The sequence below is a fragment of the Convolutriloba macropyga genome, chromosome 8 (assembly GCF_964194025.1).
Source record: "Convolutriloba macropyga chromosome 8, txConMacr16.3, whole genome shotgun sequence".
Lineage (NCBI taxonomy): Eukaryota > Metazoa > Xenacoelomorpha > Acoela > Convolutidae > Convolutriloba > Convolutriloba macropyga.
In genome coordinates this window covers 27,232,070-27,251,427 of record NC_134475.1, presented here as the reverse complement: position 1 = coordinate 27,251,427, position 19,358 = coordinate 27,232,070, and the positions used below count along the sequence as shown (strand labels likewise).

The window sequence follows — 19,358 nt, the reverse complement described above, 5'->3', positions numbered from 1 at the left end:
TACAATTTTGGCATTGGGTATTTTGTCATGTAACCTTTACGGTCTCAGGACAAAATACCCAATGCCAAAATACCCAATGTGACAAAATACCCTAAATATACCCAATATTTTATTCCAACGTTGAAACTATCAGAACGATTGTTTAGCATAATATTTAGTTACCTACGAATTATAGTAATCCGTTTCTACGTCCAATTTTTTCATCGTCTCGAATTTATGCAATCAAATAAGCTATTTCCATGATTACATTACCCTTCTCGTCTGGACAAATTGACAGTTTATAACGAAAAAGGGCATTGTTTTTCATTGTTCTCTGTCTAGCACATTTTGAAACATATTCAAGAAAATAAAATTTCAACTAAAAATTGATGATAAAAATTGAAGATAAACACAAATTCCAACTGTCAAAATCATCATTAGACACAAATTGAGATCATAATTCAAATCATTGCTTACGATATCAAGATTCTCAAATTATCACAAAGTGGCTCCTTAACATTACCGTCTGAATTTATCATTATTAATCATCAAATGAGGAATATTTATTTTTTTCCTTCGTTTGTTCAAAACCACTCGAGCGCAATGGCTTCTTGTCATTGGTCGGAAAACTGTTGAGAAGATCAGTGAGGGTGTTGATATGCTTATTCATCCTATTGTTCAACTCAGAAATTGATTTCTGTTCACTTTGTAACAACAGAGCTGCGACTCGTTTCTGAAGATCTGAAGTATGACATCTATTTTCTCTCTTTTTCTCATCAGTTGTAGCTAACGAAACCCTGTTCGATTCGGTAGCCCCGTTTTGATTGTTTGCTTTAGTTTTTTGTGTAGTCGAGTTCTTGTCGTTTAGAGGCAACTTGTTGCTGAGGTTAACTGCGTTTTTCACAGTTGACTGAATAGCATTCATCAGATCCTGTTTAATGGACTGTACATCAGCACCTGAATCACAAAAAATTAGACATCTAATAACGCTTAATTGTTTTCTGACCCCATTATCAAAACAATTTCTACAAATGCCAACAACTTGTTGAAAGAGCGCACTAGAAATATCCGCTATTAGGCCACATGGCTCGTTTCCAAGGTACTTGCGAGCGGAAAAATTAATAGTCTTGTCATATGTTCAAAAATTCTTGAATTAACGTTAAAACACATTTCTTGAATTTTTCCTCAAACAAATTTCTAATCGGAAAAGGCGCCCATTTAACTTATAATTATTGTCCAGCAAAGAAACTTACAGCAGACATGCAACAAAATAATTTTTTTATTTGACTAAATGAAACTCGAATAGATTTGCCTTCACACACCTTGGTTGTTTGTGTTGTTGTTCCCATCGACCTCTTCTCGACCTGTTAACTGCTGGCTGAATCGCTCTCGAAGTGTGTGTTCATTAGATTTTTGTTGATGCAGCACAGCTCTGGCTTCTGTAAGCTGCTCTTCAAGAATGTCTCGGTCGTCTCCGCCTTTACCATTGCCCCTTGCACCCTAAAAAAACAACCTATCAAACAATCATCTATCAGTAAACTTTCAATCCATCATTCAGTCCAATTCTTTGTCACTCAATTGGTGTCACCGGTGAAATAAGATGATGCAAGAACACATTGTTAAAATATTATCTTAATAAATTTCCTTCAGTGAAAGATATCCCAAGTGGACAGTAAGCGAGCACCGAAGAGCTCATTAACAATTACCCAGCCAAAATAAAGTACAAAAAACAGCCACATATCAACACAATGCAAATCCACATTTATTAAATTTTACAAAATTATTAAACAGTGAGGCTAAAACTCTTTTCTTGAATTCTTTTATTTTTTTGTAGATGGAACAACTACTGGAAGATAAGGCTGACATACTAAAACTGATACAACAGAAAGATGAAAAGCAAAGTCTTGGGACGTGAGGAATGACAACGATCCATAAGTTTGATTACCGGGAGTCCAATTCATTCCTTTTTCTATCTTCTCCCTCTCTCCTGTTTCCTGCCTGGCCCATTCGACGGCGTGTAAACAGGTCTTACAAGAAACGAGGAGAAATTAGAAAGCAATTACCAAGAAGATTTAACAAAGGTTTAGATATGGTTTAGATGTTCGGTCTCCCTCTAGTGTTGAACTGGCTAGGCTCGAAAGTTTCCAAAGCAAATGTATCAGATGTCTATGTTCGTGAAATTAGTACAAAGAACGACTTTGAAAAGTAAATTACAACCCTTTAACTTTCAGTTCATACATTTAATAATTTTTGAAAAGAACTCAAGTAACAGAGCTGACCAACGTCCAGCGAATTGCTATCAAACTACTGACGAGGGGTTGGATTCGTCAGTAGCTAGATACGGTTTTGGGGAGGTTAGCTTTAGCTTAATTGAAGGAGCGTGGGGTTAACGCGGAGAGGGGGAGGGTCAACAAGATTTATATAGCTCGTAACATTTGATTGCAGAGCGCTGTCAAAATTCCCTTCCACAGGATTGAAGTACACATATAGGGGAGCAAAGTGATATGGGCAGTTGGCACTTTTCGATCTTCATTTTCGCGTGGGGGGGGGGGGGGGGGGGTAAGTTGATTGAGTTTACCGATCAAAAATGCAATTCTGAGACGTGAACTTCACCAGGGTCAGTTAAACAGCCTCACAAAGTTTTGTTAGTTTTAGTCTTGTTTTGGGCAAAGGGGATCACTATGATTTCCAAAAATCAGTCGTTTTTGTGCCTAAATTACGTTGCCTTTTCTATTCAGCATGATGCTTGAAAGAAATTATGTTGTTTGCTATATTGAAGAGATATTTAACTCATGTTTTTAAATGAGGGAAAAGTTAATTTGAATTTAAATCTGAGCTACGTGTAAACAATTGGTTTAAAAGTTGTAAATTGATAGGTAGGTTAACAGGCAAGAAGAATCCAGTGTAATTCGGTTTTTGTTCTGCTTTCATGCCATCGGGGAAAAAAGAATTAAACAGCTCTACTTCAAACAGCTGTTTTTAAATGAGGTGTTTATCTCGCAGTTTGAGATTTTTGGTAGCGCAGGGCTATTTCGAGAAACATTAGTGTTGCTTCGAGACAAGACACTGATCTTGATTTGTCCTATAAATTTACTTTTATTGGTGCGTTAAGATAGAAACATGAGCTGCAGTCAATTTGTCCTATCGTTGATTCTGTATTGGTGTCTAAAATTATACCAATCTAGATAGTTGTAGTTTGTTGTTTTAAATAAAGAAAACCTGCCTGACAGCTCAACTGACTAGGTCTTTTATTAAAATAAAAAGAATTCTGTTAAAATTTTATGCCTAAATTTTTGAACACTTTTCAGGCACTTAAGTATTCATTCTTCAGATTTATTGATTTATTTGCCTCAGTAAACGCAAACTGACAAATGGAAGGAGCATTTTCAACGCAATACGTACGAAAGGTTGAGCAATTGTTTGAAGACGTTTTCGATACAGGTCTGGAATAGAAAGCTCTGGAATATAAAGCAATTACAGATAGAGCATAGTTACGATCTGAAAGAAATTTTTTTTTGCTAATGATGCTTCTGTAATCCATGGCGATGCTCCTGAGCAGACCTGTTACATTAAATACCTTAAACATTATGTAGCCGTTCGCTGGAATGATGGCGAATTGACGAAACAAGAGAGTATGGAACTTTTGAGCACAACAGACGCGAATGTATGGTGGCGGTCAGCACTGATTCGATGACACTGACTCAGTGCCATTCTCACTAGAGAATGCGATTGAGTTTGAGCTGAGTCAGAAAATCCAGCCAGCAGACACGCAATTTCTAGCGTGTCGTAGTGATTTGTATACGAATGATCAAATTGGGTAAGGGGTGCCCACAAAGTTGCCAATTTGTCGTCGGGCTCCAAAATGTTAGTCAGTACGCGTGGTTGAAACGTTCAAAAACATCTAATGACTCAAAAAACTGTCAATGAATTGAAGGAGCTCCTAAGCAAGCGATTTGATCTGGTCGTCTGGCACTACAGTCATTTTTCAAGCAATGTTCTCACCACATTGGTCAGCCCGTCGACGTCATAATACAACCCTCTCTGTTCGCACAATGTATTGAGTACCCTTTGCAGAGGGTGAAAATCGTCTGGAACAGAGATGGTCTTTCGTGCATGGTTGGGAGGGTATTAGTGTAACAGATGTGTCCCTCGGAAAGCCATTTTCGCAGTGTTCTGCAGAGGTGGCACCGCACGGTTGACCGGATGATAAGGTTGTTGGCCAAGTGAAAACGACATGTCTGTTAAAGCTGCGTGACTGCAGTGATGCTTTAAAATCGTGGGAACAAAATAGCAGAAATCGAAAACTACTAGACTTTCAAAGTGTTCGTCAAGTCGCTGGACATCTACGAACTTTAACATTAGTCGGATACGATTTGAGGACGTTTTTTTTTCAAAAATGTTGGTTGAGGGAATAGTTCTGACGAAAAATAAGAAGATTGCGGGACTCAAGAAGCAGGGAAATTCTGCAGCTTTTTTCTTCCCTTTTGTTTTTAATATAAGTTGTCATATCCAGAATCCGTTCTACAAATTTGTTACTTGTTATATGAAAAGTTTTCTTGTTAGTTTTATCTACGAACTTTAACATTAGTCGGATACGATTTGAAGAAAAGTTTTTTTTTTTTCAAAAAAGTTGGTTGAGGGAATATTCTTGAAGAAAAATAAGAAGATTGCGGACTCAAAAAGCCGGGAAAATGTGCAGCTGAAGAGACAATTATTTGAAGAGGTCGTGCGGATCTTGATTTGTCAATTTGCGAGGAAGAAAATTTCCCTCTGCGATATGGCGGATCTCCAAGAGTTTCACGTTGAGAAAGTACTGGAGCAGAGATGTTGCGATGCTGTCTGAAAGGTGAGTATCTTTTCCTTTTTTGATATCAGATATTTTCCAATCAAAATAGGTAGCTGTTTTGCGTGTTTCCTCTTTTTTCTCGTCATTGTCCTTGACTAGGTCTTTTATTAAACTTAAAAGAATTCTGTTAAAATTTTATGCCTAAATTTTTGAACACTTTTAAGGCACTTAAGTATTCATTCTTCAGAATTATTGATTTATTTGCCTCAGTAAACGCAAACTGACAAATGGAAGGAGCATTTTCAACGCAATACGTACGAGAGGTTGAGCAATTGTTTGAAGACGTTTTCGATACAGGTCTGGAAGAGAAAGCTCTGGAATATAAAGCAATTACAGATAGAGCATAGTTACGATCTGAAAGAAAATTTTTTTGGTAATGATGCTTCTGTAATCCGTGGCGATGCTCCTGAGCAGACTTGTTACGTTAAACATTATGTAGCCGTTCGCTGAAACGATGGCGAATTGACGAAACAAGAGAGTATGGAACTTTTGAGCACCTTTTGAGCAACTTTTGGTGAGTATCTTTTCGTTTTGCTATCAGATATATTCCAATCGAAATAGGTAGCTGTTTTTGCGTGTTTCCTCTTTTTTCTCGTCATTGTCCTTGACTAGGTCTTTTATTAAACTTAAAAGAATTCTGTTAAAATTTTATGCCTAAATTTTTGAACACTTTTAAGGCACTTAAGTATTCATTCTTCAGAATTATTGATTTATTTGCCTCAGTAAACGCAAACTGACAAATGGAAGGAGCATTTTCAACGCAATACGTACGAGAGGTTGAGCAATTGTTTGAAGACGTTTTCGATACAGGTCTGGAAGAGAAAGCTCTGGAATATAAAGCAATTACAGATAGAGCATAGTTACGATCTGAAAGAAAATTTTTTTGGTAATGATGCTTCTGTAATCCGTGGCGATGCTCCTGAGCAGACTTGTTACGTTAAACATTATGTAGCCGTTCGCTGAAACGATGGCGAACTGACGAAACAAGAGAGTATGGAACTTTTGAGCACCTTTTGAGCAACTTTTGGTGAGTATCTTTTCCTTTTGCTATCAGATATATTCCAATCGAAATAGGTAGCTGTTTTTGCGTGTTTCCTCTTTTTTTCTTCTTTGTTTTTTAATTTAACTTGTCATATCCAGAATCTGTTCAACAAATTTGTGACTTGTTACATGACAGGTTTTCTTGTTAGTTTTGATTTCGCTAGCTCTTTTAGTTTGTCCAGCGGAGGGTTTTATTTAGTGATTTGCGTCAGTTTTAAGCAAAAGGGGAAGTTTAAGTACGGGAATTCAACTCTTTCTTCAAATTAGTGTTTCCTTCAATATTAGTAATGGGAGCCCATTTTGCTGTAACCGGGAAAATTTTTAGCTAAGTTGATGTTATGTTGGATAAATTGATGTTATGTATTGTCTGGTGAAACTCAAGTTCGCTTTTGCTTGACTAAAATATTGTATGAAATTGATTTGTATCGTAAACTGGTAGGCTGTCACAGCAGGCGTTATATTTTTATTTTGTAGAAAGCAATTTTTACCTTGTTCTGGCCAGATTTTTTTTGTTGCTCGCGGTTCTGACAATTTTATTCCTCGAGGTGTGATCAGCACCCGATATACACCTTCATACATCTTATTTAGCTCAATTGAGGGTGACTTATTGGTGTTAATGATGAGACCACTTGCACTAATGGGCAAATGAACGTCTCGTCAGATTTTTGAAGTTTACAATTCGTGAGGTTTTATTATCCCTGTACACTAAGTGGTACTTAGGCATTGCCTACTTTTTTTCATTTTTTCGATTTGAAGAGAAGATGCTCTCTTTTCAGTTCCAATTGCTTCTTTTCTAATCTGAATTGCTCCTATTCGAGGCCTATTTCTTTGCGCATCTGAGGTAACACATGGTGCATCTGATTTTTGTTCTTCGTCGCGCCAGTTAATTGTTAATGGTACTCTCTGAAGAGGCGGCAGTGAGTTGTATGAGTGGAATTCCTGGGTATTCGTTGGAAAGTTATTACAATGCAAAAGTGGAGGGCGGGGGTCGCATTTGAGTTATCGGAATCATAAAGTGGATTCCAGTACAGATCGAGCCTTTCATCTGTTGGCAAGGATTGGTTTGAGTCGAAATGTATGATCCAGTTACTGGCAGCGTACAGTACGATACTTGAAGTAGAATTGCAGGCAGTTGTCTTAGTCCAGTGCGCTTTGTTCAGTACTAGTATTTATCGTTTGATCAGCGGAAATTGATAGATCTTAAGTTTTTATCACTTATTTGTGCGTTGTAGGACGTTCCTAACGTCTAATTGTGAAAAATTGATGAGCTATGATGTATTGGCTCAATAGCAAGTCCTTCCATACCTGTATGGTTTTTCATGGCTGACTTTACTAGTTCAGCGACCAATCGCTGGGAAATAAATTTCCACTAGATAAACTATCTCGACAACTTTTGTCTTGCATAACAGAGGTGGAATTGGTCCCGGTAAGCTATGACAAAAAGGCTCCACATTGCATATTGTCATCATCCAGTTGCGTGCGAAGAACTGCAACTGGGGTATTTTTGACAAGATTTTCTTCATGCGATTATTGCTATGTTGGTTCGCGGAAATGTTATTTCAATCATAGATTCAAATCCATCAGCTCTGGTGGTTCCAAAACCATGAGGCAACCGTTCTACTGCTATTTCAAGTAATCTGAGTTGTTGTGCTCTAAATTGAAGATCTTCCATGCAGGAAAAAATATTTCATGGCTGAATTTTGTCATACCTGTCAGAAAGTTTTTCGCTGAAGGCCCTTCGATTCTATTCACAGAATTCTCTCCGAATTGTTTTGTCGAAGTGGTTGGCAGTGGAGCTCGACGTGTTTTGAGTACAGTTTGTGAGTGAATTCCGTTAGAGTTTCTGCTCCCAGTGGTACCCAATGTACTATATGCGCGTTTGAGTAGGCGATTTACCCTTCTTGTCGATCAATGATTGGTTCGCATATAGAACTTAAATGCGCGGCGCATTGTTCTCTCACAGCGATCATCCTGTCGCCTGAGCAAACTGTCATGGTTCGATTCTGGGGTTTCTCGCTAGCCAAAGTGGTAGCGTAACGCGTCGATTACGCCCGGGGCAGTGTGAGTTTGTTCTGATGTCTCCCTCAACTAAGAACTCATCATTCGAACTCAGAAATGTGTCTACAGTCAGCACTGCATTTAGCGGACCGGCTGCTTGGTCAGTGAAGTGGTGGGGGTCAAACTCTAAGAAACGTACTTCACACCGTGAATCTCCAAAATGTCAATTTATCCAAAACAGTTAGGGTGAAACGCATACTCTCTATTAAGCCCAAAGGCTTTTAGAGAACTTAATGACCTCTGGGCGTTACCGGTTTTACCATTTTTGAGGACGAAACTTTGCTCAGGCACAAAAATCGCGTGAAAGGACCAGAGGACTAAATTAATAGCCAACAAATTTATTTGAGAACAATTAAAAAAGATTATCGACTGGTTATGTATAAAATCTAAAAAAACGGAATTGACATAACAAAAATGGTTAAGATCATTGTTCCACAAATTAAGGGGACTGGATACCTCGTATGAAACTTACATCAAAATTCTTTGCCAAGTATTTGATGAAAAAAGGACCACTGTGTCTAAAACCATTGGGCTGCAAAATCATAAATCCCGCTAACAAAAACAAAACAAAAATTGCCGAAAATTGCTATGGAAAACATAGGCGGTAAACTGCCGAATAATGGCCGTCGTTGACCCACTTGATTCACATTGGGAACAGAAGAAAAAAATAAGATTCTAAAACTACATTTTAATCAGCTTCTACACTGAACGCTATTAAGCATAATAATAATGCCAGCTAGCAATCGCTCTAATGAACTTTGATAACCTAATGCACTATGCCTTAATGATCAAGCTTTATATGCCTATCCTGTTTCTTTTGATCTTTTGATTTTGCTCTTTTAACTTTTATCGTATTCACCTCATTGCGTAATTCAATGCCTGAAAAAAATTTAAATCCATTCAGTTGATTGAGGTAAGTCAAATGTCAAGCGTGAAAATCGTGACTTATGTACAACGAAAAACGTGATCAAAAGGTAAAGCGAATTTACGAAAAAAGAGCACTGATATAATAGCCGTTCAGAGGCTGACGGCGGCTATTAAAAACCGTAGCATAATAAGTCCTGTTATTACAGAATAATGTGAGAAACATGCCATACTTAAATTTAGGGGAAATTAGCAAACAACTATCGAGGAGCAAGAAAAGTCAAGCTTCACAAATCGCTTTCTCTCAACCGACAGGCTAGTGTTAATAGTTAAAAAAAATTGGCGTGATGAGTCTAGCCTTATTTCATACGTGGGGTGAATAAATATAGCAGGAAGCAGGTAATTACCTAGCTGAGATTGCTTCAAAGACCTGTAGCCTCAAAATACTAACGAAAATACAATCTAAAAATTTAAGAAAACTGTGATGGCCTAACTTTACTCTGACATGAGTCTTGATTGTACAAGCTGCTCTCAAATAACCTTCAATTACATCGAGAAATCTTCAGGCCGAGAAAACCGTTGCAACTCGACACTTCAAATTAAGGCAATTCAGGTCAGTTTGAGAGTGAAGAAAGTCATGAGCAAACAAATAATTATTCACTCGCATGAATGCCAAGTGAAAATGGAGGTCAGGCAAGCAATGCAGTAGAAAAATTGCATGAATGGTGAGCGTGACGTCACAGTTTGACACAGGAGGCTATTCGAGCCTTCAAAGATTGCCCCCTGCAACCTGAAGTGTAGTAACTTTGTAGCTTTTTTTTTTACTTCTGCGCATCTTAAAGACCATTAAAGCTCTACAACAATGACCGTGAGATAATGTCCCAGTTTTTACCTGTTCATTCTGTTTCCGAAATCAAAAAGTCAAATAGTTAAACGAAAAAACGGTCAACAAAAATTAGTCACCCGGAAAATGAGATCAAGGAAAGACCAACAGGACAAACATGATTGCTACACACCTCATTTGGGGGCAATTACTCCAACATTGTCGAGAGCATCAATCACTAACATTTTTGTAACCGAATTTATATTAGCAACAAGCTTTACTTCGGAGTGAGAGCAATAGAGATCACTCAAAAATGAAGAACGGAAGCGTGAAAAATTCACTTAAGAAGTCAAAGAATGTTCTAGAAGAAAAGCGCAAAATGGTCAAGCGAAAAATTTGCATAAAAAAGACCAACACGTTTACAATAAATGCTATGAACTTCGTTCAAGAGCAACTAGCAGGTCCGTAAAAGCAATCTAAAAAAAATTTTCCAGAACTTCTGTGTCATGTTTTCATGAAAATGAAACACCCGACTAAGATCCAAAGAAACGCCCTCGAAAAGAAGTAGGGGGATAAATCCAACCTGCGTAGGCGGTAAGCTAAAAACTTCTTCAAGCATCTTAAAGCAATAACAGATCTTCCGATAAACTTTAACTTTGTGCATATTCCACCTCACTTTCGAAAATGAAAAAATCCAGATCTTCAATTTCTAAGAAGCGCCCTTCATACCGTATGTCTCCAAAGCAGTTTCTGTGATTCGAAATCTTGGAGATTAATGAGCTGAAATGCTCTAAGAGAACATAACAATCACTGGGCGCTACCTGTTTATCTCGTTTCTGAGAACGAAAAGTCAAATGGGTCTGACAAAAAATCGGTCAAGCGAAAAAAATGCATAAAAAGACCAACATGATTAATATAATTGCTACATCGTTTGAGATAGTGTGACAGATAAAACGTGAACGAGAAAGAGAAGGAAAGAAACCCCAACCGGCAGAGAGAGAGATAGGAATATTTTTCATGATGAGATCCGACTCCGCAACTTATAAAGTTTTCTAGCCTAATTAATAATTAAATCATATAGAAATTGAAACGTTCAAAATATGAAAAAAAATTACTTATTTCGCAGTTGAAAAACTTTCAAAAAACCAGTTTTTGTCTCTGAGTTTTGTCATAAAAGCCATCTGCAAGACAGTTTCGTTGGCCAGTAATGATCGTTAAACTCAAAACAGGGCAAAATTATTCAAATTTTTTTTTTTGAAAAAAAATGCAAACTTTGACAAGATCTTTCTACAATTCGTGATATTAAAATCTTCAGCACCTTTTCAAGGTCTCATGAGACTATCAATTATCCCCATTTCAAGCCTTAAATAATTTCTATGGCTCAAAGATCCATAAACTTGGAACGTGATAATAATTTTCCAAAAACTTGAAACCTTAAATTTTATCAAAAAATTTCCAAGACTCCAGTCATTTAAGTATTGATAACCATTCCATTATTTGTAGAACCTATGCAGTAGCTTATTATCAAACCTTAGGAGGTCCCTGCGCCCGGAAAAAATCAAAGATTCAAAAATTTTCAAACTTGAAAAAATTAAATCAAGAAACTATGCACTAAGCTATTATCAAAACCAAGATAAGGTTCCCTAGCTCTTGAGCCTGGAGAAACCTGAGAAATGACAAAAAATCACAAAACCTGAAAAAAATAGCAAGTTTTAAAAAATCGAGAAAATTTGTGATATTAAAAAGATGAAAACTATTCCCTGGCCAACAAAAAATGTTCAGCAACTTATAATTAAACCCTATAGGAGGTTTTCTGACCCATGAGACTGAAACACACCTGAATAATGACAATGAAGGTCAAAAAAATAAATATTGCAAGTTTTGTAAAAAAAAAAAACAGCTAAAATTCGTGTAAAGAAGTAGAAATCGGAGTAAAATGTGAAGTAAAATTGGTGAGAATTATAATCATGAAAAACATTCCATTAAATCCAGAAACTGTGCAGTAACCTATTATTAAACCCTAGAGGAGGTTCTCTGGCTCTTGAGGCTGGAGAAACCTAAAATTGAACAAGAAATTACGAAAATTGAAGAACTTGAATGATAACAATGTCAAAACTGCAAGTTTGTCAGGAAAAGGCAAGAATTCGTGATGTTAAAATGTTGAAAACCAATTCATTGTCACTAGAAACCTCGCAGTAATCTATTATCAAACCCTAGAAGAGTTTCGTTGACAACTAGAGCTTAAAAACTCAAAAAATGACAAACATTATCAAAACTTGAAAATTATGAAAATTAGTATGAAAATTTTGTTTGAAATACCAAAACAGATAGCTGTAAAAATGGTCATAAAAAGTACTCATGCCTTACAGAAGACCTTAATCAACTATAGCCAGCCTCAGTTTTAGACTGGTCCAACAAAAAATTAGAAAGATGACGAAAAAACACGAAAAATAACATTGTGGGCTGAAAACTCCTAAATGACATTTTACCCTTAAACTACGGCCTTCACAGTAACTACAACACGCTATGTATTTGAAGGACTACTAAATGCAATTAAGGGCTTCTAATGAAACTTAACGCCCGCTGGGCGCTACCTGTTTATACCGTTTTTAAGGACGAATAGTCATGGGTCAGACAAAAAAATCGATCAAGCAAAAAATTCGTATGAAAAAAGATCAACAGGACTAATATGATTGCTACACACTTCGTTTGAGAGCAATTAAATAGAGTAATTTAACCTCAGATGTTCGCAACCAACATATTGTCGACGAATTAAAAGAAATCAAATAAAGGCCAAAAATAGCAATACGTTCTTTTTGGATCTATTTCTAATTGAAATTTTTTCGGTGCATGACTTTTCTTGCATCCCTGTTTTTTTTGCGGCGCGTAAACATTTTGGCAGCTGGATTATTGGTCATTGACTCTTTTTGCATTTAGGTCAATTACTCTTTTGCGGTCTCCCCTTTTTCGGACATTGACCTTTTACGAGAGCAATTTTTTCGGTCATTGACCTCTCGCAATCTGCCCTCTTAACAATGCTTCTCGAGAGCTCTTAAACATGCGCTTCGATAACTCTTAAACATGCTCTTCAGAGGCCTCTTAAACATGCATTTTGGCCTTTCGTTGAACACGGTGCCTTATAAAATGACATGCATTTAATATATAGGATTAAAAGGCACACAATATTGAGTAAACATATTGCGGCATTTAAAGCGAGTAAACCAATCACATGAAAGGTAACTCGGTCAGCTAAGAAAGACAAACACATCCCAAATAATCACCAAACTGACTGAAAGAAAGTAACTACTAAACCTTCACTTTGTCTTGGTCCAAATTGATCTTCAAAAAGTGTTCCTGGCTACAATAGGCCTCCATCTGTGCAATTCTTGTCTCTATCTGACATGTTTGTTCTCTCATCAACTTCAATCTGGCTACCTCGTTATCCATGTTGGCCAATTCTTTCGATAGTCTCGCCTTTTCGTTCTTCAACTGTACTCTTTTAACACGCAGACGTTCAAGCACACCCCTGTGATTTTGTTTCGTTGCCTCTATCTCTCCTGCAAAATGGTACAGTTTATTTAACAGATACCGTTGAAATCTGTCACATGTACTCAGGTAAGTTTTGCACCAAAATTGCATGCTTCTGAGAGACAAATTATATGTTCAAAATTGAATTTGCAAAATGGGCTTGTCTTTTGAGTTAAGTAAACTTCGTACGTTAAAGGATAGTATATTTAAGGTTATTGTTGTTGTAGCTGTCGCGCAGAGCTGCAATTCGCAGGTAATTTCGGTGGGATACAAGCGCTTATTGCCGTTTTTAACTGGTACCCTAGATTGCATTTGTATTATAAAAAATAGGTATAATAGTAGTAGTGTGTGACTGCCTATCCACAACTTGCTTGTGTTGCGGCGACCTTTCTGCATCTACGCCGTGGTGAATGACATGCAGTCCCGGGGTTAGGGGGACCAGGAGGGGCATCGTCAACATCAGGGGAAAGGGGCAAGGACCGCGGATTATTTTGTGCAGTGCAGTAACGTAGGACTGATGGAATTAAGTCCTGCACTTTGGCTACCTCTACTGGTCTTTCCTACAGGTCAATAATTTCAGATCCGTGGTATTCTTACTGCAGTTGAAAACGTGGTTTAAGTCATATGGTGCTACATCACATTTGGGACAGCGGTTATCAACCTTGTTACAGATCCTAGTCAAGTAAGAGTTTAGCAGGGGACAGTATCCAATTCTCAGTTGCGCTAGTCGGATACGTGCAATTCGTGGCAACGTTTGTTTTTCTGCTGTCTTTGGAAGAGGTGTACCTATTTGCTTGCTGTCTTTGTTCAACTGAGTATGTACATGTGTCGGTGGATACTTTTGAGCGCAATTTCGTATTCTTTGCGATTTAATTGCTCTTTATTATTTGTGTGTTGCTTCACGCGGTCCCTATAAGTATCATTTCATGTCGGTCTCATGGGACGAAGACTGGTTGAGGACGTTGTTTCATGATAGCACGGTGGCTCTGATAACTGCCAGCGAGGAATCGCTCTGCTAAGAATTCAGTGTGAGCATTGACGGGCAGCATTTCAACCTCATTGTGTAAGTCATTGATGTCAGAGATTTTTACACAGCCAGTAATTGTGCGAAGAGCAATGTTTTTTACGGTTGCAGATGGTTCCAGTTTGTACTCCTAATTGTGGAAGCCCAAATGGGAGCACCGTAGTTCAGGACGCTCCGACCAATAGCTTTGTAAGTCACTGAGAGTGTCTCTTTTGTGCATCCCCAGTCGCTACCAGCAATCTTTTTCAGTATGTTACTGCGCTATTGTAATTTCTCTTTGGTGCTTCTTACATGTTCTCCAAAATTGAGCGCACTATCGAAGGTAACACCCAGTACTTTGAACTTTGACTTTACTGGTATTGGTGAATTGTTGATAGTGAGGTGTGGGTGAAACTTGGCCTCCATGCTCCAGGTTGTTAACACAGTTGCATTTGATTTTTCAGCTGATAAATTAAGTTTTGTTGATTCTAGCCAGTTGTGTAAGGTATTTAGGTATGGAGTTATTATGCCACGTATTAATTAAACCTGTGGGTTAGATGTAGTTAAAATTATATCCTCAGCGTAAGACGTGATGTATAAACCTTTCGGGGGTAGAGGCAGCTTGCTCATGTAGATGTTGAAGAGCGTTGGCGATAATACACCACCTTGGGGGACACCGTTTGACTTTTCTCCACTTTGATTTTTCATTATATTCCACGTAAGAAAACATGCCTTGTATGAAGCGACCCATCCTTTAGCGCTGTTCGGTAGTGGTGCCTCGAGTATGTCTGTTCGTAGTAGGTTGTGATCGTGTCAAAAGCGGCGGTTAGGTCTAAGGCTACTAGTAGAGTACGGTTGCAAGGTTTCATTTGATTAAGGCCTTTTTGCATGTTGTTGGTGACATTGTTGAGAACAGACTGCAAGAAACGGGTTTTTGCGGCGGGATCAAGCAAGTGCAGTCTCTCTGGTTCCTAGTATATTTAAGGTTAACTTTTTTAGTCACAGGTGTAATACCCTAAATAATATTGGGTATTATCCAATGGTACAAATGCCTTTATATGGTAAGTATTTGTCCTTCTATATATGATTTATATTTGCTGCAATAACATTTAGTAACCACAAAATCTCAAGGTTTAAAGTAAAACTTATTTCCTGTGCCAACTAATCGAGTTAATTTACTATACAAACTTTTACCTGGAGTTTATGTTGTAAGGTAGTGTTGTAAAGCTAATATACACATTCCTTGTTTATTGGATCACTGAAAACAACAGCTAGAAAATATATAAACACCAGAAAGCAATAAAACGATCTAATAACAAGCTGTAATAAAACCACCTCTTTCTCTTAGTTGAGTGAAACAAAAGATCTTCTTTTTATTTCACTTTGTAACTGTCAACCCTAGCACTCCAAATTCCTTGACCACTCCCGTCTCATAATCCTCACTTGTCCTGAAAGAAGGATAATTCATTCCGTTTGCCATCAAACAGGCTATTAGATGATGACAAGAGCGGCAACAGTTATATTCCAAAGACAACATTGAGAAAATTTGTTCATTAGTGTTTGAAAAGTTTATTGAAAAATTACATTCGACAAACGGAATTGAAGAGATTGATTTCTCAATAGATCTTATCAGTTATGGTGATCCACATAAACCGGAGATATCAGCAGAAGTTCACTTTGTTTTTTTTAAATGAACAACTACTTGTTATTTTCCTCGGCTTTACTATTACAAAAAGAGAAGTAATTGCCACTAGCTCTTTCGATAACAAGAATAACCAGAAGGAATTCGGATAACAAGAAGGAAAGTCGGCGATAACAAGAGTCGATAAAAAGAAGGAAAGAGTCGGCGATTAAATTCATAAAGAGAGAAGCTCATTTTGATATGACTAAATCCATATCCAATGTTGTTATCAAATAGTTAAGTCTTCTACAAACTATAATTAATTTTATTGTCTTTACAACGCCGTCCAGGTCTCAGACCTCAACCCCAAGAGAAGAACCCCCAGAGGCAGAAGATGTGCAAGTGACCATCAAATGAGAGCAACTTTCAGTGGAGTGAGACTAGCATAGATGAAAGAAGTGATAATCCAAATTCAGAACTCATAAACAGAACTGAGAAGTTGAACTAAAACATAAACCCGTAAGTCAAACAACCGGTGCTATTATCTCTATTTCGTCTAGTGCTATTCTTGTGCTGTAAACTAATAGTGAGGGACGCCCTGTAATCAATAGCAATGGCGCACGCTCAAAACACAGTAAAACCATACTCTGAGACAAGAGGACTTCAACGAAACCTTTTTCGAGGGTTCGTAGCAGTTTCAGGAATAAACAAAGCACAACAGCCCAATTTTCTCCAACTGCGCCTCCTTGATGCAGCCCTCATGTTTTTTTTCAAACCTGTGCACCCACCACACGAGCCAACTTGGATGGCTGTCTCACTGCTTTAGGACACAAATTCGCTAACCGAGACTTGCAAGAAGTCTAATTTTAAAGCTCGAAAGTCAACGCACAAAGACAGACACACCTGAAATTTTTCTCGAAAATCTGCAATCGAAAGCCTTACGGGCACACCCTGAGCCAAATTTACCAGCTGTAGCTCCATTAAATATAGCAGGACTTGATCCAGCACCGGCTGCCGCTGAACAAACAAGATTCGACTGGGATACTGATACAAGAGATGCACGACTCCAAGCTGCCGACGATTTTAAGAACGATCAAATCAAAAGGATTTTCACAAAAGCAATGCCTGGACGGCTAAGATAAAAAAAATTATGGGACAACCAGCCAACAGACCATTCCATGATTTATCACTTTCGCACAACAAATGGTTATACGAGAAACGTGGCAATAAGACTACCCGGAAGATGGCTTCAGTGGAGTAAATGAAACAGTTAGTGATAACTTGGTTAACGCTCTCAGCAAATTAACACAAACACAAGAGTCAATTGAGAAAGGACTCTGAGACTTAACCAACAAATCGGATAGCCACCAAACTAATCCTTCAAACAGTCCGTTAACACATTCTGTTCAACCCTTACAAAGTCGAGCATCATACCAACCTCGAACGTTCACACAGTACAGACCCCAGTACCCCAGGTTCAGCTGTTGACTCAATCTTTGGTTCCTCAATTTCCATTTTAATGCTATCTATCGGCTCTATCTATCAACTGCATATAGCTGACCAACGTCCAGCGAATGGCTCTCAAACGACCGGCTAGTGGTAGGCTTCGTCTGTAGCTAGCTGCGGCTTAGGGAGCCTAGCTTAAGCCCACCCGAGAGGATGGGCAGTCCCGAGGGGGGTTGAGCGTGTGGGCTAGAGGTGTAATGATGAGTAATGTAATGGGTAGGGGTGTATGTGAGCGGGTTCTAAACTGTGAAATGACTCACCATGATTTTTAAATCTCTTTTCGACTGATTCCGAGAGCTGTGCAGAGATTAGACAAGCTCTATGAGAACTGCTCGACGACTTAATGTCCTGTGGGCTTTACCTGTTATCCCGTTTATAAGGACAAGAAGTCAAATGTCCGGACACAAAACCCGAAAATTTATGGGCACTTAAATTACGGGCTGACACACGAGATCACAAAACTGAACATTAAAAACACAAACCTCTAACGTTGTCTAGAATTTGCAACGCTTGCTTCAACTGAGCCTCAATGTGAAGTCTTTTCTCTCTTTCACATCGAACTTGTGTTTGCCTCTCCGCAACACACATTCTAATATGAAAATCGACTGCTTCGCTGAGAGCATCGATCTCTTTCCCGCACTGCTGGGCTAAATTTGGATCAATATTAAGTCGTAGGGCAACAGCGAGCGCAGCAGAATTATCATTCTCCATTTTCTCAATTATGATGTGAAAGCACCCCTGCAAAAATTTGCAGATAAATTTTAAGAACTATCTGACTTAGTCACTGAAACTACCACTTTCAGCATCGAATTTTAAAAGCTGCAGTCCCGTTTCTGACGTAGCGGTCTGAATAAAATCACTAAAGGTGATGTCAGGCTTCACAGACTTTTTATGTTGAAACAGTTCATTCAGAATCTCAATACACACTTCACGCCATTTGTTGGTTTCTGAGGAAAAACCATCGCTTGTTTGGGTAGCACATAGTTTTTTGTAATTGTTCAATTTTTCAACAGTTGCAACAAGGGCTTTCTTCTTATAACGCAAAGACTGCACCGTTTCAGAATTTAAGTCTTCTTCACATTGGTTACTTTGAGCCATTAAAATTTTCCAAATCCATGAACAACTATGTCGCAAATAAGTCTGAAAAAAAAAGAAAGCCAATTAGTCTAATTTTAAATTTAAAAACGAACGTTTTCGCTATAACTAGCATCGTCAGGTTTTCAACTTTGAGTGTTTTCAGCCAAAATGAAAATATATCAAAGATTATCATAAAGTTTTTGAGTTCTTGGAATTGGTCAACTTGTTTACCTCGAATTTTAGAACTTTCGAAAATCTCTGATTGTGGGCTGACCTCCACATAATCATTTGAGATGTTGAATGGCACGTTCGAACTGGTCCCAGAGGCATCGCCTGTCGACCAGAAAACCTGACCTGACTTGCCACTTTCAAAATATGTCGATAATTTTTCATTATTGATATTTTGAGTGACTGTTTTCAGAAAAAGCAACCCAGTCTTTGCCAAAAATCGAGTCGCAAAAATGATCGAGCGATCGCCAATGGAACAATGGAGACATTTTAAAGGAGTACTCAAGACAGCTGACATTGGTGCGTGACATGTGGGCCGAAGAACTTAGCAATAACGAACAGCTAAAAAGACCGCATTGGCTACGGTATTCTTCGGAATTGTCGGTAGAAGAATACCCGGAAGCTTAAATGAACGATATTTTCACTGTCACATCTAAAGAGCAGCCAATAGAATGGAGTCGTTTCAGCTTTTATAGAGCGCAAGAATGCAGTAGCTCATTGTTTAAAGTTGAGGGAAAAGAAACGAGGTCGCATAACACTCGAACATTTACAAAGAGCACAGACGCTGATTTTCAAACTGGCACAGACAGAAGTTTGCTCTTTTTCAGGACAACGAATGATTTACATGGCTAAGAGGAACATTGAAGCACTCAACATTATTTTTTGATAGCACCCCATTTTCATCAGCTAACACCGAGTGAGACTGTTCTTGGAAGACACTCAACTTCAGCACAATCATGGGGGTGTAGGAAGAAGAAGATTGAATTAAACATCAGATCACACT

At 38.1% G+C, this 19,358-nt stretch overlaps 1 protein-coding gene across 1 annotated transcript; it reads right to left on the bottom strand.

Moving 5' to 3' along the window:
* Window positions 1-337: 337 nt before the first annotated feature.
* LOC142344647 (uncharacterized) lies at window positions 338-18,407 on the bottom strand. Its single transcript, XM_075396462.1, has 4 exons — window positions 17,752-18,407; window positions 12,924-13,168; window positions 1,302-1,479; window positions 338-936 (listed from the first exon to the last, which is right to left on the bottom strand). The coding sequence occupies exons 1-4, from the start codon at window positions 17,978-17,980 to the stop codon at window positions 521-523; spliced, it is 1,068 nt and encodes a 355-aa protein (XP_075252577.1). The 5' UTR covers window positions 17,981-18,407; the 3' UTR covers window positions 338-520.
* Between the last annotated feature and the right edge of the window lie 951 nt (window positions 18,408-19,358).

Bases quoted from the DNA above. Each gene is read 5' to 3' on its own strand.
- LOC142344647 (XM_075396462.1), bottom strand. From the start codon at position 17,980: ATGGAGAATGATAATTCTGCTGCGCTCGCTGTTGCCCTACGACTTAAT. The intron at 13,169-17,751 runs GTTTGTGTTTTT...ACCATTTTGCAG, and splicing joins AATTCTAGACAACGTTAGAG to GAGAGATAGAGGCAACGAAA. The intron at 1,480-12,923 runs GTTTAGTAGTTA...TTGTTTTTTTAG, and splicing joins TGGACCAAGACAAAGTGAAG to GGTGCAAGGGGCAATGGTAA.